This window comes from Procambarus clarkii, chromosome 23, assembly GCF_040958095.1.
Source record: "Procambarus clarkii isolate CNS0578487 chromosome 23, FALCON_Pclarkii_2.0, whole genome shotgun sequence".
In the NCBI taxonomy this organism is placed as follows: Eukaryota; Metazoa; Arthropoda; class Malacostraca; order Decapoda; family Cambaridae; genus Procambarus; species Procambarus clarkii.
This window is the reverse complement of record NC_091172.1, coordinates 24,920,680-24,942,127: the sequence shown is the minus strand read 5'-3', so window position 1 is coordinate 24,942,127 and position 21,448 is coordinate 24,920,680. Positions and strand designations below refer to the sequence as shown.

At 39.1% G+C, this 21,448-nt stretch overlaps 1 protein-coding gene across 2 annotated transcripts in view; it reads left to right on the top strand.

The window, feature by feature from the left end:
- Pgant9 (polypeptide N-acetylgalactosaminyltransferase 9) overlaps positions 1-20,846 on the top strand; it is a gene marked incomplete at its 5' end in the record, with an annotated part of 37,336 nt that extends 16,490 nt beyond the window's left edge. The window contains 3 exon segments of one of the 2 annotated variants that reach the window (XM_069329988.1): positions 6,584-6,694; positions 15,279-15,407; positions 19,154-20,846. In XM_069329988.1, the coding sequence (XP_069186089.1) occupies positions 6,584-6,694; positions 15,279-15,407; positions 19,154-19,297 (384 nt within the window). 2 annotated transcript variants of the gene reach the window in all.
- Positions 20,847-21,448: the final 602 nt, after the last annotated feature.

Below are 21,448 nucleotides of genomic sequence, written 5' to 3'. Positions count from 1 at the left end.
GTAGTGTTCTGAGCACTACTCTTTTTCTGGTTGCCCTCAATGGTCTTCTTTCCTCTCTTCCTTCTGGTGTCTTCTCCGCTCTCTATGTCGATGATCTTACCCTTTGTTGTCAGGGTGATGATTCGCCTCTCCTTCAACGCCGGCTTCAACTTGCGATTGATGCCGTGTCGTCTTGGGCCACAGGTCATGGCTTCAAGTTCTCTACTTCTAAGACTTGTGCCATGACTTTTACGCGGAAACGGGTTGTTCTTCGTCCCTCTTTGTCACTTTATGGTCATCCCCTTGAATACAAAGATTCCGCGAAGCTTTTGGGGTTATTCCTTGACACTCGTTTGTCTTGGTCTCCCCATATCTCTTACCTCCGTGTTGAGTGCTCTAAGTCCCTTACCCTCCTTCGGGTCTTGTCCCATACTTCTTGGGGGGCAGATAGGCGCACTCTCCTTGCTTTACATTCCTCTCTCGTCCTGTCTAAGCTCGATTATGGTTGCCCTGCTTACTCGTCTGCTTCTCCTTCTACTCTTCGCCGTCTTGATGCTTTGCACCATACTGGGTTGCGCCTCAGTTCTGGTGCCTTTCGTTCGACTCCCGTCCTTAGCTTGTATGTTGACACTGGCTTCCTGTCTCTCCAGGACCGCCGTGATCGCTACTGTCTTCGCTATCTTGCGCGGTCCTTGCAACATCCTTCCTCTCGCCTCTGTCGTGCTTTAACTTTTACCCCTCCTGCGGTTCCTGTTCCTCTTCACCACCTCCCTCTTTCTGTCCGGTTATCTCGCCTCCAGGATTCTCTTTCCATTCGTATTTCTGATGTTTCTCCTCGTGTTGTTCCTTCTTTGCCCCCGTGGAGGGTCCCTCTTCCGCGGTTTTGTACATCCTTGACTCGTATCACTAAAGCTTTTACCCCTCCTACAGTTCTAAAACGCCTTTTCCTCGAGCACTTTTCTTCTCACTCCCGCTCCGTTTCTGTCTTCACCGATGGGTCTAAGTCAGCGGACGGTGTTGGCTACTCTGTTGTTTTTCCTGATCGCACTTATATGTGTCGCTTGCCTCCGGAGACTAGCATCTTTACAGCAGAACTTTATGCTATTCTCTATGCTCTTCGTCTCCTGCTTTCTCGTTGTCAGTCTTCCTTTGTGGTTGTTGTTGACTCTCGTAGTGCCCTCATGGCTCTCGGGTGCTTTAATCCAGTTCATCCGGTAGTTGTCGAGATCCAGCATTGGCTGTTTCTCGTTCACAGTAAATTTAAGTCGGTTGAGTTTTGTTGGGTTCCCAGCCATATTGGCGTGTCTTTAAATGAGCGTGCGGATGCTGCCGCTAAGGAAGCTGTCCGCTCTTGTCCCATCTCTCGTAAAGGCATTCCGTATTCCGACTTTTACCCGGTTATCCATTCCTCAGTCCTTACCCGTTGGCAGGCTTCTTGGTTGTCTGTTACTGGTAACAAGCTACGTACTCTTAAATGTTGTGTTTCCTCGTGGCCGTCCTCCTTCCACCGTAACCGGCGGTGGGAAACAGCTCTGGCGAGGTTGCGTATTGGCCATACTCGCTTAACCCATGGTCACTTGATGGAGCGCCGCCCTGCTCCTTATTGTCCTAGTTGCATTGTCCCTCTTACGGTCGTGCATGTCCTTCTTGAATGTCCTGACTTCCAGGACGAGCGTGTGTCTTGCTTTCCGACCGCCCCTCGCGGTCACCTGTCCCTCGATAGAATTCTTGGTGACTCGGATACTTTTGATATCGTTCGCCTTATGCGTTTTTGTTCTCGTATTGGCATCCTTGGTGATATTTAGCGCCCTCTGATTATTTTGCGTATTTGATGGTGCTACATAGCCTTCCCGGTTTGGTGCCTTCTTTTGATAATTACTTACTTACTTACTTGAAATTATTTCAAATGAGATATTCCCGTGGGCATACTTAATTTGGGGATGGGACAGAAAAAACTGAAAAGGTGAAAGAGTTGCCATGCTGATGAAAAAAAAACACCTAAAGGTGTGAGAATTAATAATCAACAACCCACGAGAACTTGACATATTGGCTCTGGAGATTTGCAGTCAGGATGATAAACTGATAATTCTAAATGCCTAGCTACAGTCCACCAGCAAGCAACACATGGACAAAGGAGGAGCTGGACGACAAACTAGAGGACCTCCATAATGATCAAGAGATTACTGTAAGAGCAGATAGATAAATTATGATTGTTGGTACTTGGTTATTTCAACTTTTAAATCAATTGACTGGGGAGCCCATGAAGCAAGAACAAAGGACATTTTGACTGACAGATTCGTTAACCTCACCTTGGAAACATTCAAACAGGCTAAGAGGATGTTCCATTAATGCTCGATTTGAAATTCACCAGGAAAGAAGAAATATTTGACATACCCGAGGAAGGAAGGGAGCCCCTTTAGTAAGAGTGACCATGTCCTTTTGGAAATAAAATGTGAAATGTTATAATCTAAAAAAAGAATGAGCAAGTTTTTTCAACAGCTTCAAATGAAACGGTTGAAAAACTTGATTTCAGGAGAGGACACTATGGGGGGAACTTGGCAAGTTCTTTAATGAATTTGATTGGCAAAATTTGTTGTTAAACTACAAAATAAATCGGATATACTGTATGCCCAATTTTGTGAGAATTGATGAAGGTACAACAAAATTTATAGCAAATCAGAGGTGCATAACTAGAAAGCAAAATTGGTTCGATATAAATTGCAAGAAGTCCAAAGAACAAAAGACAAACTTGGAATTGGTATGGGAAGATGCCTTACCTTCAAATGTACCAACAATACAAAGAAGCAAGAAACGGTGAGATGGTAGTGAGAACAGGCAGAAAGAAACAGAGAAAAGGATTGCGAATGCATGTAAAGGATAAAATCCATAGATTTTAAGGGGGGGGGGACAGATTCACAGAGAATGAAAAGGAAGTGTGTGCAATAGTAAATGAACAGTTCCAAGGTATGTTTGTTAGAAATTAAGTTTTCAGAGAACCAGACACAATGCAAATTTCAGAAAATACCATAGAGTACATAGGTGTCTCAAGACAAAGTGGAAAGATGCTCAAAGAGCTAGGTAAAAACACGGCAGTGGGCCCAGATGGAGTTTCACCTTGGGTTCTGAGAGAATGCGCATCTGTGCTGAGCACCTAGTTTTAATTAATTTGTTCTGTAATCTTTGTGTACTTTGTGTAATCTTTCTGTATTCTGAGCAGATACAGTATATGGAAAAAGACTGATATAGTTTGTCTGCAAGAATGGTAGCAGGGAAGACCCTCTTAATTATAAACTTTTATTATTGACAAGCATGATGGTCAAAACACTAGAAAACTGATTAAAACCAAATAGGTAGAACACATGGAGGGGAAATGATGTACAGTAATAACACAGTATGGTTTTCAAATGGGAACATTCTGTGTAACATTTACTTAATTTTTATGAATGAATCGGAGGTTTTTTAGGAAAAAGATGGTTGGATTGACTGCATTTATTTGGAATTAAAAAAGGCTTTTTAGAGTCCCACATTAGAGGTTGTTCAGGAAATGGCAATACACTGGTGGAGGTGACGGGGGTAACCCATTCTCCTGAATTGCATTTTTGCAAACATTTCATTTTGACGTACCAGTTAATTTGCCCAAGGCCAAAAACTAGTGTACTAAAAAAAGTGAAGTCTTACGAAATTGTCGTAATGTTCCGATTTCGGCTTGCGAGTCTTTGAGTAGATTAGGCTCAGGCAATTTAGTATGACAGCCTAGTATTCTTGGGAACACTCTGGAGAACGTGCTATATAGGGACACATCTGACACTGAAGAATATTTTCGTAGCCAATAGAAAAATGAGGGGCGGTAATCAGAAAGTCATAATGGAGAAATGTTAAGTTGTGTACCTCATGGTACAGTTCAAGCACAGTAATGTTCATTATATGAATGATCTACCAGAAGAAATAGTTATATGAACATGTTTGCTGATGCAGCTCAGCTATTAGAAAAGCTGTGAAACTTGGATAATTGTCATGCCCTTAAAAGTAACTTGGACGAAATAAATGTCTGGAGCAACAATTGGCTAATGGAGTTTAATGTCAATAAATACCATGTTATGGGAATGTGGAATAAGAGAAAATAGGCCACACAACATAAAAATTGTGGCAAACTTTAAAAAACTCTGATAGAGAACTAGTGGTGGTCCTGGATAGAAAATTATCGCCTGAAGACCACATGAGGAACATTTTTATACACTACACTTCCCAGCTTCAGAATTGCATTTAAATAAATGTTAGTTTAATTTAGTTCACGTATCGTGCACCCCCATACCCTTCCTGTGGGCGAGGATGGCAAAATATTAAATACAGAACCAAAATTTAAATATGCAGTGGTTGTATGGTGCCCATCAATCAAGAAGCGCATCATTAAACTGAAAAAGGTACAAAGACATGCCACTAAATGACTAACGTAACTAAAAAAAAACAAGAGCTATGAAGAAGAAAGTATTAAAGATATCAGATAGAAGAATGAGGTGATATTATCACAGTGTACAAAATAGTAGCAGGAATTAACACAGATGACTTTTTGAAACCTACATCTTCACGAAAAAAAAGTCGTAGATTCAAGCTTATGAAACAAAGGTGCCAACAAAAATTAAAATTCTCTTTTTGAAAACAGACGTAAAGACGTATACTGGAGTAATGGAGGAGCCAGCCTTTGCCTGTTACTGCTGTTTTTGCTACCGGTAGTTCTACAGGCGAGGCAGAAATGCTGTGATGGTGGTTCATTCTTACGTATACGTCTGCACCCAACCATTTTTGGGATTCAAACACCGAATTCTTGATTGAGTCGAGAACGAACCCCAATATTCTACCTGAACCCTAAATGTTTATACTATATATATTAAATTTAGATATATTTATAAACTGGGAAAGGGAGAACCACCTCTGGCTGGAAGGGGATCCTTGGTGAAAAGCATACACAATGCATTAGAGGGGATTTTTAGGTCAGCTGTAATGCAGTTTCCATGTTCTTTTGTCATAAATAAATTTATATAGTACAGTATTTATAAATTTATATAAATGACCCAAATTGAGTGTGTGTGTGTGTGTGTGTGTTATATATAGTACAAAATTCTAGAACAAAAATTGAAACGAATTCAGTAAATTATTCGTTTTGTCGTGGACAGGAAATATACTGTATGTATATATTTTCGGCTTATATCGAAGTCCATCTAAGGACAAAGTACTGACCATCTCCAGGATGCAACTTCACAACAGTTACCTAACTCCAGGGAGTCTATTTACTGCTAGGTGAACAGAGGCATTAGGTGAAAGGAAAGGTGCACAACCATTGTTGTCCTGCCCATGAATTGAACTCAGGATCCTAGATTGCAAGTTGAGAATGAAGCAAACTCTTTTCTGAGACACTACCAATGATTCACACATTGATGTATTTGCATACATGCCTGAAAGTGTGTATTTTCAGATTGAAAGTACACTTTTACATGTACAGCATGCATATGTGATTATACATGCATACATTTATGACTGCATATGTATAGCAAACATGTGTTCAAATGCTTGTCTGTGTGTAGTTACCCCATGTGTAGTTATAGGATGAGAACTATTATTGTAATGTCTCGTCTTCCTAGTACTTTGTCACATGATGCTTTGAAACACTAAAAGATTTTAGCACCCACCACCACCTCAGTATGGATGTTCTGAAGTGAGCATGTATTATGGATGTACTTAATAAGTGAGGATGTGTAAAGATGACAGCTGAAACAAATTCAAATACAAAGAATAAACTGAAGAAATTTACACAAACTGAAGTTGTGCAGATCACATATAGTCATATGTATTGTGTATAGGGCCAAAGAATGGCACCATCAGTACAATACTGACATTATTTGTACATTATACTTTTGCAGTACTTTTTTGTGCATCTACTTGTAGATTATTAGTTACTAACTGTAAGTAGATTATTGGGTGCTAGCTGAGAGTTGATTATTGGGTACTATAGCTGTGATTAGACTGTTGGGTTCTAGCTTTGAGTAATTTTTGTTTCTAGCTGACCTTTAATTATCAACTCCAGTAATAGGTTAACTAGTAACTACCACTCTGCTAGGACAATCTTAGCAAACCAATAGCATATACACCTCATGTGTACATTTAATAGGATGTATAATAATTTGCCAGCTTGATACAATGGTAATGTAATCAGTAAGTATTATGGAAAAAGCTTAATTATATACTTGATCATGCTTATCAGTTTTTAGTCACAGTTCTGCAATGACAGTCAAGTAATCCCACTTGATTAGGTGATTGTGGTTAAAGTTTTTTTTCACTCTGCATTCACTTTTTTTGTTGAGCAATTTTGTTTGTGTGCACCTATATCACTTTTGACTTTGATGTTCTCACTATTACACCATGACCAACCTTCATCTCTCAAAGTATTGTATTCCCAAAGATAGAAGTATTTTTAAACCATAAAAAAATGTAAAGCCCTTTTACTTGGATATTAAATATAAACGAAATTTCATATCATAAACAATATCAAGGGATTATAGAGTAGTGGGGATTAAAGACCGCCCATGGGCTATGTCCTTCATGCTAACAGGTCCGCAACTTGGGCGCGGGCGGGTCTACCTGCCTCGACTCACCTGCACGCAGGGCTAACTTGCACAAAGCTGTGGGCCTCTACCCTTGCCACAAGCAAGGGGGTAATCAGGTAACCTAGCCACAATAGAGCAATTCATTAGCCGTGCAGTAGATATATTGTAGTTCTTAGTCCCCCTCCTCGAAGACTGCTAGTGGTCAGAGGATACCATAGAGACCAAGCCACAAGGAGCAAGGACATGAGATGATGGCAGACAACACTGGAAGGTTTGCATGTGTTTCATTGCTTTGCTGGTGTTTGGTTCTGAGCTTTGCATGTCATAGCTATTTAACTTTAATCTTAATTTGCTCCTGCATTATACCAAACTCTTTCCAGAGTGTAGATTGAATTGGTCTACACATTTAGATCTGTACATATTACTTACCTGTATAATACTTAAGTAGCTGTTTAAATTTTCGTATGCATGCTTCTACAGCATATGTGTAGTAGTATATTCAGTACAGTACTGTATTACGTGTCTGAGGTCCCTCTCTGCAACTCCCTAAGGCAAACTCCGTCCTTTGATTTCATTAGAAAGGATCATAGTAAAGATGGGTAGATATTCCACATTGGTGAAACAGAGATTTCAAACCATCTTTACTGGGTCATACTAGCTTTAGATAAATATAAAGTTCAGTGTGTGATGATCTTTTAGGGCTTTGACTATGAATCAATCTTCTTTCTTAAAAATACTTGGTGCATAAAGTCAGTCACTCTTGCTAATTGGCAGTAAGCTTGCATGGCCAATAACCAGACTGCTACCAAGGAGTAGCACCAACACCACAGGGTACTTTGACCTCAGACTTCAAATTCGTTCTGATACTAAATCAAGTTCTACGTATTGAGTAATACAGAATACTCGTGAGGAAATGGAAGGAACAGAGTGTACTGTTCAAAGGATGCACTCAGCCACTCAAAGCTCTACTCTGTTGGTCTTTACTGCAAAGAAATCTCATGAAGATCGAAGAGAAAATGATAAAACTCGAGGCAAAAATTCACTCATGTTGCAGAAGGGTTCTGAAAATGCCGCAAAGGAAGGAAACATTCAGCAGGCCTGGAAGTTGCACGTAAATCCACCCAGCATTCCTGTCAGACTATCAGATGGTCATCTGGATGTTAGCATTGCCTTCTACATGGCAGTCTTCTGCATGTTATTAGCACTGGAGGGGTATTCCTGTTGCTGCCTCAACTTAACCACTCTGCAAAGTAGCTTGGATATGCAGACCTCAGTACAGGGCATCATGGTTATTGAGTTTAAGATGGATCCTCAGATGGACTGTCAAGAAACTAGGAGATACTGGCATGAGGTCGCATTTGGACGACAGAGCGAAATGGATAAAGGCCTAAACAAATCTATGCTTGCATAAAGTTTGCACTCCTGAAAAAAGATGAATTTTGTACCAAACAGATACATTTAGGATGAACACACATTTGTGTGTTCTCCATGACCAAAGGAGGTAAAGCAGGACTGACGAAGAGAAGCATGATCCTCGCTTACAAGCATGAGCTGCTTTTTTGTAAAAAGAAAGTGAAAGATGACATAATAAGCAGAAAGAAAACAGACTTGCTAGATATTGCTGAGAATATCAGACATTTTGGATATACTTAGGCAGTGTGCAGGTGGTAGTTTGTTTCAACCAGATGAGATCCAACAGGCAATTCTCATTGTGATAGCAAGCATTGGCCGTAACTTCTCTTGTGGCTTCTTGAGTTTTAGTCCTCAACACAATCCACAACAGCTGTGTGTTCAGTAGAAGGCATTCTTAAATATCTATCCATCCCTTCACCATTAGTGTCTGCCTGGTCACTCTGTAAGATTTTGAATTTCCTGTATTTGGCCACGTTTTATGCCTACCCCCCCCCCCCCCCCCCCAGAACCTTGTACTCATCGTGGTGCCTTGTACTATGGTTCGTACATTTCGGCTATTGTGACCACAACATGTAGAAGTTTACAATTCTGTGATGTCCTCCAACATTTGACTTTTGAATGTCCAACTACACATGTATTTAGAAAACTCCCTAGAATTCCCTGTCTGTGCTGCCAGTAAATTGCCTTGGTTAGTTGTTGTTCAATTGACCATCTCCTCCTCTGGCAGTGGTTCTTGGTACCTTCAGGTGCATCCTGCTGGGCCATTAGACTCCTCTGGCCCCCTGAAGCTGCTTTTGGGGCATCATTGTACAGGACAGAAGAATTTTCAACCTGTCCTCACACTTGATTAAAATAGTTGTTTACCATCTCAGCCACAATATCAGTAGGTTGGGTGGGCTGCTTAGTATCAAACATTTATGGTTAGGCAAAAACCACCTCACATTTGATGATTGGCAAACCATAAGAATAGGCTGAATTTGTTGTTGTTTTTTGCCCCTTTGCAGTTATTTTATTAATTTTCTATTACAATAATATGGTTTCTTTTTGGAACAACTGAATGGAATAGCTCGGAAACAAGTTTTTGTATGACTAAACAGCATCTTCCTGCAAAGTGCACTTGATTGCTCATTGCCTCTTGTATGTCCCTTATTTTCCTGTAAGCAGAGATTGCCTGGTGTAGTGTGTAGATAAGCAAACTAACAATTGGTAAGAGTGCAATACCAAATAGGGATTTAGCTGTCTCTGAATGAACTTTGAGTATTCCAGACTAGATTGAATACTGTACAGTATTTACGAGTTTCTCCCTAAGAACTGTATGACCCAACAATATTATTTTGAAGCCACTTCTGCTGTGTCAGTATGAACTTGACCTGCCTCTGACTGTTTATGATAGAACCAGAGAGGTACTTTCTTGTCCTAGAGAGCAACACTGTTTTGCTTATCATTAGCCACTTGATTCTTGTTTTATTTTGTGCTAGATGGTAATATTTTCATTTTCACTTGAAAAAGAGGCCCAAGTACACTTATCACATTCTCTTTGTCTCAAAAAATAGAATCTCTCCTGTTCCTTGAATTTTTTAACATTAGTCTGCCTTTATTCAGTCTTGCGCTGAAACGTTTCATATTTACAGTTAAACTATTTACCATAATATACCACATAGTTATTCATTGAATCTCGGATTTCCCATCTTTACAGTTGTTAGGATCAAGGTATTTTGTAGTTTAAAATACATTAAGTTGTTCATCTAATGACAATGCAAACAGGAAAATATTTACTTGAATCTCTGCAAATCACGCAATACTAATTTGACTAGGATAATAGTGTAATTATATGAAAGCACACGACTTTATATGTTGTACTCATGGTAGTACAGTACTGTAGTCTTAAATCTTACCAGCATAGTTCATTTTAAGTGTGTTATTGCTCTTAAGTTACATTTGTGTATCTGCTTGTTTAATTAACATTTTCTTAATGTCAGCTTGATAATTTAACATTCTTAATGCCGCATCCACAACTCCACCTGTGGGTTTTTCTTCTACTACTATATGATGCTTATGGGTGCTTTAAGCTGTTTGTTTTAATATACAAAAGTAGCAGCATTTGTCCTTGAATGTGGGCAGTAATGATGCTGTACATTGTTAAATCCCCCTCCTAACTTCTGCCAATACTGTGCACTACCACTACAGTAACATGACTGTTCCATGGATAGAATCCTTCCTAACTTCTGCCATACTGAGCACTGCGAATACAGTTATGATGCTGTACTTTTGATAAATTCCCTCCCTAACTTCAGCCATACTGAACCCTGCCAGTTGCATGGTTATTGTGGCAGTAGTAGTTAGTGTTGTCTATGTGCAACAGATACACAACCTGATGACCGGTCAGTGTGTGGATTCGGCTGCCAAACCTGAGGATAATCACAAACCAGTGGGACTGTGGCCATGCCATGGTCAGGGTGGCAATCAGGTAAGTGATTCTAACTTGATTGTTGTCACCAGATTCATCACTTTCTTTGAAAGCTAAGTACGTTGTTTCTTTCATGTATATGATGTACAAACTTTGTTACTAATATATCATGTGTATATTTTTATCAAGTTGCTTAAAAAAAATTAATTTTCAAGTGAGTTAAGCCAGTACAGTAGCATTAATTAAGGTATACTGTACCACCAAATAACTAACTTTAAAAGAAAAATATGGCCTAATTTGGAAAAGGAACTTTTTTTGCTTATTTATTAGAGGTAAGCCAATAATCAAGTCTTCAATGTAACCTTGTTGATTGTTCTGACTGTTGCTGCCAGCAGTTGCCAGTTTATTGTATACCCCATCATTAATCTATGAGGCAGAGCATTTTAATCAAGCACCATCTAGGTCAGATATTTATTATTACAGTTACATTCTTTGATTTATATTGCAGTTGCAGCTATAATACAGAAGTATATTTAATACTGGAATTGTAAGCTAGAGTGTACTTTCGTGTTACAACAATGGATAATTCAGAGGAATTTAAATACTGTACTGCAGTTTATATACTGTGATTTTTTGATAATTACTTATTTACTTATATCACTATACACTTCACAGTATATAAGTGACTTGTTTTATACATATAGATCTTCATTTTCTTTGATAAACATTTTATGTACTGTACTTAGAACAGATTTTTTATTTACTGCAAAAAACTTCAGGTATTTTATAATTAACAGTACAGTACAGTAAAGTGATTTGCAATTTCTTACAATATTTATTTGCTCTTTCCCTAAATGACTGTGTTCTCGTGTAAAGCTTTATTATTAGTGTTTGATTGTCTTCACTTAAAAATGTTTCTGGTGGTTTTGAGCCACTGAAATATGAACTCCCCAAAATGCTTGCAATGGAGTTATTTTTGAGCCGCACCAACACCCAGTAACCTCATCTTGTTGTATATCAAACACAAACATGAAGTATAAAGCCAGTACTGCATTATTGAGAGTTCCTTCCTGGTTCCCTAAAGATTGCAGCTTACGCTCCTTTTTGTCCCTGGCATTCCAGCCCCCTCCACTTGCTGCAGTTGCTAAACAACTTCCACCCTTAACTGTAAAGGAGCTAGCAGGGGTTTCACTGGTAGTTGGTGTTTCAGGAGGTTTCAATTCAAACCTCCAATGAGGTTTGTTCCAGACTTTAAATTTGGGGCTAGGTAACCTCGGCTGAACTTTTTTTTTTTTTCCCCCGTAGGAGACAGTGAGAAGGAGTATATCTAATTTGCTAATGTTCAGGCTTTTCTTACTGCTTCATGTTGGGATACAGTTACTAGATTGGAGAATGATCCTCCTTCCTCATTGGAGGCAAATGGTATCCATTATGATGCCTTTGATCCCTCTTGGTCACTGATTATCCCAATACCTCCTTGAGTGCTTTCTATCCTCCTATGGGGAGAGAAAAATCATACTTGTAACCAAAGTTCCACCTGCCTTAAAGATGGACACGGCAAAGTTTCTTGCTCCTGCTTTGAGAAGAGAACCGCATATCTCGATTGGAACCACTTCTCTTTTGAGTTTGTCATCTCGGAAGTCTGGCCGCCTCTTGGCTGGCATCAGGTTCTGACCTCCCCTTTTGTTATTTGTACAAGGAGATTTTGTGCATGTTTAATGTTATATACTGTGATAACACGTAATATTATTAACACGTAATAATAAGATATTAACACGTAATATTGTGTGTACTAGAATCATTTTACTTTGTCAAAGAGGCTTTCTGTGATCCTGCCCTATCTTTGTACTTAAGGTTTTGGCAGCTTCAGGATTTCTTCTTGGCTTCATTGTTGGTGCATTTCTGCAGGCTTTGCATCATTTCCAGGAATCTGCTTGGCTGCTCATGTTACTAATGTCCTCTCCCTTCTCTTCCCTCCTTTTCCTTGATGTGAATCAGGTTTTGGATTCCACACGTGCAGCATTCCAACCACTTGGTGTTTTGGTTGAAATCCACCCCCACCCACTTTCCACTGGGGCATGGTTAGCCCTAGGGAACTTGGTATTCTGGATGATATACTGGTGCTAGTGTGTTGATTGCCCATGTTTGTTCAGATCATCCCAATTTTCCTCCTCCTAGAAGGCTGTGAAGGGCTTGGACAAGGTATGCTTGTGTATAACAATTTCAGATTGTTGCCGATAGTTTCTTGTGGGATTTGACTCCCGCTGCTCTTGGAGTGTCCCTGGGTCTTGTACAATTTTCTACCACACTATTGTGTGCCCACATCTAGGGGTGTGGTGTCTATGATCCAATCCTTGCAGGTCATATCAAAGAGTTCCAGATGGTGCAGACACACACCCCACAAGACCCGGTCAATTCTTGACTTGGTATGGGTCAGTTTTCATATCCCTTGTCCAACATTCTGGATAACTACAGTCTCTGTAGTTTGCTATGAGCCCGACACCTCTTAACTTGTATCTTTGGACCTCTTGGATATCTGTTAGGATATCGGGGCCATTTGGATGGACCATTTCCATCCAAGGTTCAATAATTGGCTGATACACACCTCTTACTACTTTCGAGCTCTTCTTTTCAGGCACCTGATCCCCAGGATGTTTACCAGACTTGTCTGGGGTTCCATATTTTACTCATCTTGACAATTGGTTGTTTAAGCTTCCAGTTGCCAATCTTGTCTTGTTAGCCAGAGATTCAGTGGTGCAGATTCTGGGCTAATTTGGGTTTATGGTGAACATACCAAAGTCCCAACTCTGGTGTACAGTGCTGTCATTGGTTGTGGTTGGTAGGACACAGTCAGTGCCTCCCTCTCAGATACTGCATTAAGTTGGCTTGCTTCGTATTTAGGCTCAGTCATTGGTAGTCTATTCTCATTTCAGGATGATCTTGTATGCTTTCTTTACCTGCAGTTTATACCCTCCCTGGGCTAGATGTGGCTGATGGCCTCATACTATTTTCCATGAATGCCAGCTCATGGAACGCATCATTGTAAGCCTTGATGACCCTGATGGCTCTACTACTACAGTGCTTTTCTCCTCTGGCTTTTGGAGGTTCGATTCCAGGGGTTCCATCACTTGAGCTGTTTGCTGTTGAGTTATATATTAGGTGAAGCTTTGCTTTCAGTGTTTGACAAGCCAGATGTGGGGTGTTGGTATCTAACGCTGCTGTGCACCTACATCAACATCAGGAACAAGTAGCAGTTTGAAAGGTGCTTTGCTACATCTCTCTCCTGCAAGGATGTGCATTCAGACCTTGCAAAAAAGGAGATACTGTACTTCTCAATCTCTCCTGATGTGGTGCTGGACTCTGGCCAGAATCTATGTTCTGGATTATCTGGATTTAACATTCCATGTGGTTCATATTTGGGGTATGTTGAGAGTACTCATGGCTGGTGTCCTCCAGTTTCACCCCACAAAAAAGTGTGGGATGTGGTCACAGAACTATTTGTGCCTCTATTCCACAACAGAGGCATTTATATTAGATGTTGTGCATCTCAATTGGAACCAGTGAGAGAATTTTTCACCCAAACTGTCACTCTAATTCTTCTGGTTTACTTCATCTGTGACCCTCCTGCTCTGTTGTACACTCTTGGATATGTTCCTTTTGCTTGGGGAATTGTCCTGCACAAGTGGTAGATGTGCCTGTTTTCTGCGGGTTTTCTCAGTTTTGCTTACCAACTGCAAGGGCTATGCAGAATTTGTTGTTCATGCAATGGGACAGGGACCATACATCTGATCCGGATCCTTCTTGGTTGGAGGTTTAATCCCCAGTCACTTTCTGGTTGCATTGTAAAGTTCCTGCTTCTGATTGGCCAGCAGGCAACTTTTTTTTATGTGCTGGTCACAGAAAGAATGGGTGTTCCAACATTGTTAGTGTTTATCTTTCAGGAAAGTCATTCATTAGACTTCTTGAACAGCCTGCCTTATTCCTGGATGTTGGTGTCCAATTTTCCCCTTGTCTCCAGCTTTAGTTAATTTTAAAGATCTGGACCTAGCGTTCCTAAATTTACCCATGAGCTATTAGTGGCTGAGCCACTTGAGCCCATGAGCCACTTTTAGTGGCTTTGATAAAGCTAGGAAGCCAGGGACTTCTCTAAAGGTCCCTCAATTCTTTGTTATTTGGGGATTGTCCTACCTGGGAGCAATTTACTGTTAATTAACAGTTCGAGTTTTCTTTCCTGTGCATAGATTCTTCACTAGCCTTGATAAATATTTTTTCAGCCACCAAGGCTTTGACGAGGTTCACATCGCTTACACAGGATATACTGTCAGACTTCATGGCCCATCTTGTCAGTAGATTTTCTATGTTGGGACATTTCCAGGTGTACTCTTGGTCATTCTCACTGTTGATGATCTTGCCCTTTTATTTCCTGTTTGTTTCCTGAGGAGGAAGTGAATTTGGTACAGGCACTCCTAAACTGCTGACATTTCTTGCCCTCTCATAGGTCAATTGTCACAGATCGTGCGCAAGATTCCAATTGATATTTGTAATGGACTTCTCTGCTAAAATTTATAAGAATGTTTTGATGCATTAACTATAATTATTACATTGTTGACACTGAAGTACACAGAAAAGTTTTAGGTGCATTTACTGTACAGTATTTTAACCCAAGTCACAAATATTTTACTTTCATAATATATTAAATGTTCAAATAATAGCAATGAATATTAGATTAACAATTTTCTAATTATTTAAACCAAACCATAAATGTTACATGCAGTTTTACTATTAAATTTTAACAATTTTATTGCATAATTTAGATACTTTTTCTCCTTTGTTGAGCTTTGAGATAATTTGAATCCTCTAACACACAATTATATTGTTAGTACTGGATGCTGAGCAAAGAAGGAGAAATAAGGAGAGATGAAGCATGCATGGATTATGCTGGAACAGATGTCATCCTATACCCTTGTCATGGTTCCAAGGGCAATCAATACTGGGAGTACAATCCAGAGGTAGGTAATGCTTTTTGTTCTATTAGGTTGCTTTAACATAGTGTATGGGAACAAATTCCATCAAACCGTTTCAGAATCTGGATACGGTATTGTAATGAAAAGTATGTGTAACTATTTCTCAACTTGTAGCAAATAATTACAAGGCCAAGTTTTGCAAGAAAATGCGTTCCTTGAGACACCGTGTAAGATGGGACTCTGTAAAATGACTCTTAAGATAAGAACCTTATGATAAAAAAAGGATGCATTCTGGAAAAATTAGATGCATGACAATAAATATAACTACCTTGTGTAATAAGTAAAAACACAATGAATTATATATTTACTGTTCCTTAAACTAATTAAACTTGGTAAAATGAAATGAAGTTTAATAGTAATATAAAAAAAATGAAGGAAGACCAGACCCAAACATGACATAACCACCATACAGCACCATTTCTTCTGCCTCCCAAGTGGATTCCTTTACGTACTTGCTAGTTTTTATATTTTTATTAGTACAATGTAAGTTTATTCAAAGCTTAGAGTATTCAAATATTTTAAGTGTCAAATGTGTAGAATCGGATTTTACCACATAGTTTCAATAAACTTTCAGTTATTTTACTCTCTTGCATCGGGTTATGTAGTATTACTCGTGTAGAATCAAGATTTATTATGTTTAACAGAATTTTAACTAATAAATTTAATTGCAATAATTATATTAAATATATAATTATGGTGGGGCCTCGTAGCCTGGTGGATAGCGCGCAGGACTCGTAATTCTGTGGTGCGGGTTCGATTCCCGCACGAGGCAGAAACAAATGGGCAAAGTTTCTTTCACCCTGAATGCCCCTGTTACCTAGCAGTAAATAGGTACCTGGGAGTTAGTCAGCTGTCACGGGCTGCTTCCTGGGGGTGGAGGCCTGGTCGAGGACCGGGCCGCGGGGACACTAAAAGCCCCGAAATCATCTCAAGATAACCTCAAGAAGATGCAATTTAAAAAAGCAGCCTTTAATGTAATGAAATGCTGCATTCTGGTTGGTCCATGGTGGTTCCCTGCTGTTAACAGTCTGGTTACTTATACATACATATTTCAAGTTGTATAATTATAATTCACTGTCATGGTAAAGGTAGCCAGTGTGTATTCCTACAATTTAGGCTTTTATCGAGGCCCCCCATCCCTTCCAAGGCTGAATTACTAACCCCTGTCCAGGATGCAACCCTACAACAAGCTGACTAACTCCTGAGTATCCACTTACTGCTAGGTAAACGGAAACATTATGTGAAAGGAAATGTGCCCAATCATTTTTGTCCTGCCCGGGATTCGAACCCGGAATTCTATATTGTGCGTCGAAAACGAATCCGACTGTACTACCGGGACCCTTAAATCTGATCAGGTCCTTAAGTCATTAAAAACCTGCTGGGGACCAGAGGCCAGAACCTGACTCCCTCACTAAGGCTCACACAGCAGGGAATTCATGATCACTTTAACCGAGAAATAAGCCATCGGAAAAGAAGTGAAACAAAATGGACAAGGCAAATTTAAACAACTCTCAAGATGAGACTCCCAATTAGGGTAATCATCCACTAGTAGCAATTGCTCGACTCCAGATGGCAGCACCAGGCACTTCTGGAACAGCCAAGGCAGCTCTGCAGTCATTCACCTGGTGCGACAACATGTATTAAGTAAATTTATATATTAAATAAAGCCATATATATAAAAAGCATTTTGGACATTTAAAAAAATATTGTAGTTTAATGGGGTAAGAGTACTGTACTAAGCGAGAAGCTAATATATTTGAATTCTTAGACATTTAGCAAATCATATTGGGATATTTAATATATTATTGTGATGGGTTGTGGTATTGCAGCTATACTGAACCAAGATAATATGGCTCTCCATCACATAAATAAAAAAAAAATGCTGCTATTGGCCCTTGCAGTGTGGAAGTCACTGGTAGAAACAAGTGAAAATCATCAAATAAATATTTAAAACAATTTACTGAAATATTAATGAACAAAAATGGCACCTGAGAACACTTGGCAATCATATAATGCAAAGGTTGACAAGATAATATGAAAATTAATACAAAAATAAGCTGTAAGAAAGTCAGTGAATACAATGCATGAAGATATACTGGTGTACTGAAGACGGCTACCATACCACCACGGCATCAGACACACGGTGTAGGCCGAAGGCAGATGACGGGCGAGACACCAAGGTGATCCAAGAGCACTGAGAGACTGGCTCTCCAGGGAGGCGGCGCCCTTTATATAGTCTGGCGGTGATGACTCATCCAGTGTCAATGCAAGGTGGACATCTGGTTAACTAGCAAACTGCTATCTTGAGATTCTTGAGGTTATCTTGAAATGACTTCGGGGCTTTTTTTTTTTTTTTTTTTTGTCCCTCCACCCCCAGGAAGCAGCTCGTGACAGCTGACTAACTCCCAGGTACCTATTTACTGCTAGGTAACAGGGGCATCAGGGTGAAAGAAACTCTGCCCCCATTGTTTTTCGCCAGTGCCCGGGATCGAACCCGGGACCACAGGATCAGGCATCCAGTGTTCTGTCCACTCAGCTGCCGGATCCTGTGTTTCTGCTGGTTTGTGGCTGGCAGTGTCTGTGTGTTGAGGCGCCCCACTGCTAGTTGAAGGTGGCTAACTGCTTGTTTGTGAGGGCAAACCAATGGTTAGCAGAGGCGCCCTGCTTGCCTCCGAGTCATACCAGGCCGTGCCAGGTCCTGGGGGTACGGAGAGGCGAAGAGGTGGCAGGACTGATGACTCATCTGGGCTGGTGTAGAGGTAAACTTCCAGTACAGAGGCATTGAAGGTGAGGGGAAAAGGCAGTTCCACTGCTATGCAGGGGATTCACGTGACATTATTGTTACATGTATCACTCAATTTTATTATATACCGTGACGTGCTCGGTGATAGCACAGCTACTATCTTGGCAGGTGTTGTGTGCCAAACACAATAATAATAATAAAAAAAAGAGAATGTAAATTAAAACTGCTAATCCTTCTCGGTGTGTAAGTTGCGGGAAATGAACAAGAGAATAAACACTTTAAATATTTTACTTTAATAAAGCTTAACAAAAATTCACTTAAATTGTACAGAAAATAATAATAAACCATTAATGACAAAAAAACCTGAACCACTTGGCTTTACACAAAGAAATGTATATACAAGTTACTTTACGTTAATATTAATAATGGTGAATGCTGCACTTTATACAAAATGCTCTGAGCATATACCGTCACCCGTCGTAAGAACGTCGAGGTGAGGGAAGATACACAAGTCAAATGGGCACCAGAAGGGTTCCTGCTGGACCATGCCACTGGCAAGTGCTTATATACTAGGTGGTGACCTCAGACAGGTGAGGTAACGGGGTATGGAACGAGATGTCGGCAGAGTAATGGTCGTTAACGAGTGGTGAAATGGGAAAGGGCAAGCCGCAGGTGGGCAGCTCTCATGGAAGGCAGGGCAGGTGGGAGGGGGGGAAGAGTAGAGACTGGACAATACATTTTGGAACGTATTGCTGGCAATTCTTGATGTTGAAGGGGAGTATGCTGATATTGAAGATAGTAGGAAGGGGCAGAATCCACTGCTATGCAGGGGATAATTTAATAATAATATAGTGATATTTACACACAGAAATCACAATAGCATGATGCATCAAATAAACAAATCCACAAGGGCAGTGACGAGGGTCACAGCACTTGTGGATTTGTTCATGTACATGTTTTCTCTTCATGATTACTTTATATATTTCAGACAAACCGTATAACGCATGGTAGCAGTAAGAAATGTCTTGCTATTACTCAAGACAGGAAGAAGTTGGTGATGGAGGACTGCAATTTGTCGGAATCCAGACAAAAATGGAAATTTGAAAATTACGATCCTAGCAAAAAACTATGAAGACATATCTGAGTTAAAAGTACCTTTGTTTTATATTTTTCAAGTGCCTGTGTCTATTTTTTTAATGGAAAAAAAAAACACAGTGGAAAAAAAAAGGATGCTATGTTGACTGATTTAGTGAAGATTCTTTGTGTATTTTCTTAAGCTACACTGTAGTTGAAAACATCCAATATATTTATTTTTTGTCTAGCAGCAGTTACTTTGTACCAATGAATATAAATTATAACATACACATGAAAAGATTGGAATTACGACACTTTGGGTCCAGGATGGACAAAAACACTGTCACTTTCCTATCTTTTCGTGTGTATGAGTTGGGTTATTAATTTTCAGCCATGATATTATGACTTACTCTCTGCATTGTGTTTATATCTGTGTGCCCAATACTATGTTTTTTTTTTCATCTTGTGGCTACCAAAAAAAACTTTCTAGGCTCAATGTACAATTAAATCAAACTCGGCTATGACTGTGCAAGTGCTTTATCAGCCTGCTACTGTAGCTATAAAGGATGTGATCAAAAGCTTCTTCCTTTTCCATTTGTAATACATTAGCTTGTTAAAAAAAAAAGTAATTGAAAAATCACAAAATTTAAGGTGAAAAAACTACAGTGTAGTGAATGGAATTTTTGAAGGTTCAGTTTGTAAAATATTTTTGTACAAGTATATAGGTTAGACATGAAGCCATTATTTGAAATTACTGTAGTTTAAATGTAAAGTAAAAAATGCAAGATAGTAATTTCTAAATGAACATAATAGTAAATAAAATGGATTTGCACTATAAAATAAAAACAATGTTATATAACATTTCATATGCAGGAGAAGAAAGCTTAACATACTGTTTTATGACTCGAGAATTAGTAACTAAATTTGTTACTATTGTACTGTAATAAGAATAATTTACTGTACAGCATTTAGAACTTTATTAAATCCAAACTCTGAAGTATTGTAAGTAGAAATGTTGTATGAATTTTATATTGACAAAGCAAAGATTGATTGGCTATTAGCCAATTTTCTTGAAACAAAATTAAACACTAAATGAAGGTGTTATTAGTGCAGCAAATATTAACTTGTGCCAGTTGCGACTACTTGTCGTGTGTGCCTCGGATATTTTTGCCAGGTTATTTAATACATCAATAATAGTTTGAATTTTACTGGAATAATTTATGAACATTTCTAAAACTCTGATTTTTTTCTTCTCGTATTGAATACTAACACTGTATAAATCACTCATACTGTACATAGACAAAATGTACACATTATTTAAAATGGGGTAAATATTCTTGTGCTATTATTGACGATACTGTAATAAGCTGTGCATGCTTATGACTAAAACCAATGGTATTATAAATATGTCCCTCTGTATGTAAAAAAAAAAAACTGGAAATTTATTACTTAGAAATACTGTAGTTACATTGTAAGTTTTTTCATGACTCCAGTACTGGTTACTGAAGTTATGGCCTCTTTAATGTGTTGGTGCTTGGGAACTACATCAGCAACTTGGGAATAGATAGCAGGGATAGATTCTGAGGAAATAAAGTGTACACGTTGCATTCATTGGAATTATTGTTAACTAGGCCTTAACAAATTTAGAACAATTGTTTTTCCGTTGGCTTGACTTTACAATAGAACCTCACTCCAACTAACTACTATTGTACAGTGCACCCTCCAAAATCTCGCCCTCCATAAAATTGGGTTTTTGAAACAATGGATAAATTCCGACCATTGGATCTCCCGTCTAAATTTGAGTTTGTCAACAAATTATTCAGTTTCTGGAGGGAAGGTACGGTGAAAATCTAGATTATGTGAAGTAATTTCCATCTGATCATATTTATTTTTTCAATTTTTTGCTAATCATCTCTTAATCAAAAACTGAAGAAATAAATATTTGAAATAATACATTTACATTTTAAAGCATTAAAATGCTTTACTAAGCTTGTACTGTGCTACAGATTATTCTCAAGTTTAATTTTTTCTGTGGCTTCCAGACCTACTGTGAGGGTAAACATACTGACCTTATGTTTTCATTGTGTGCGAGTGCAGTTTGATCTGTCATTACTCCAACATTTTCACCGGCTTTTCTTTGCATGTAGAATATCATTATTTGCAAGTTGAAGCCCTGTTACCTGGCTAGAGTTGAATGGATACATCAGGG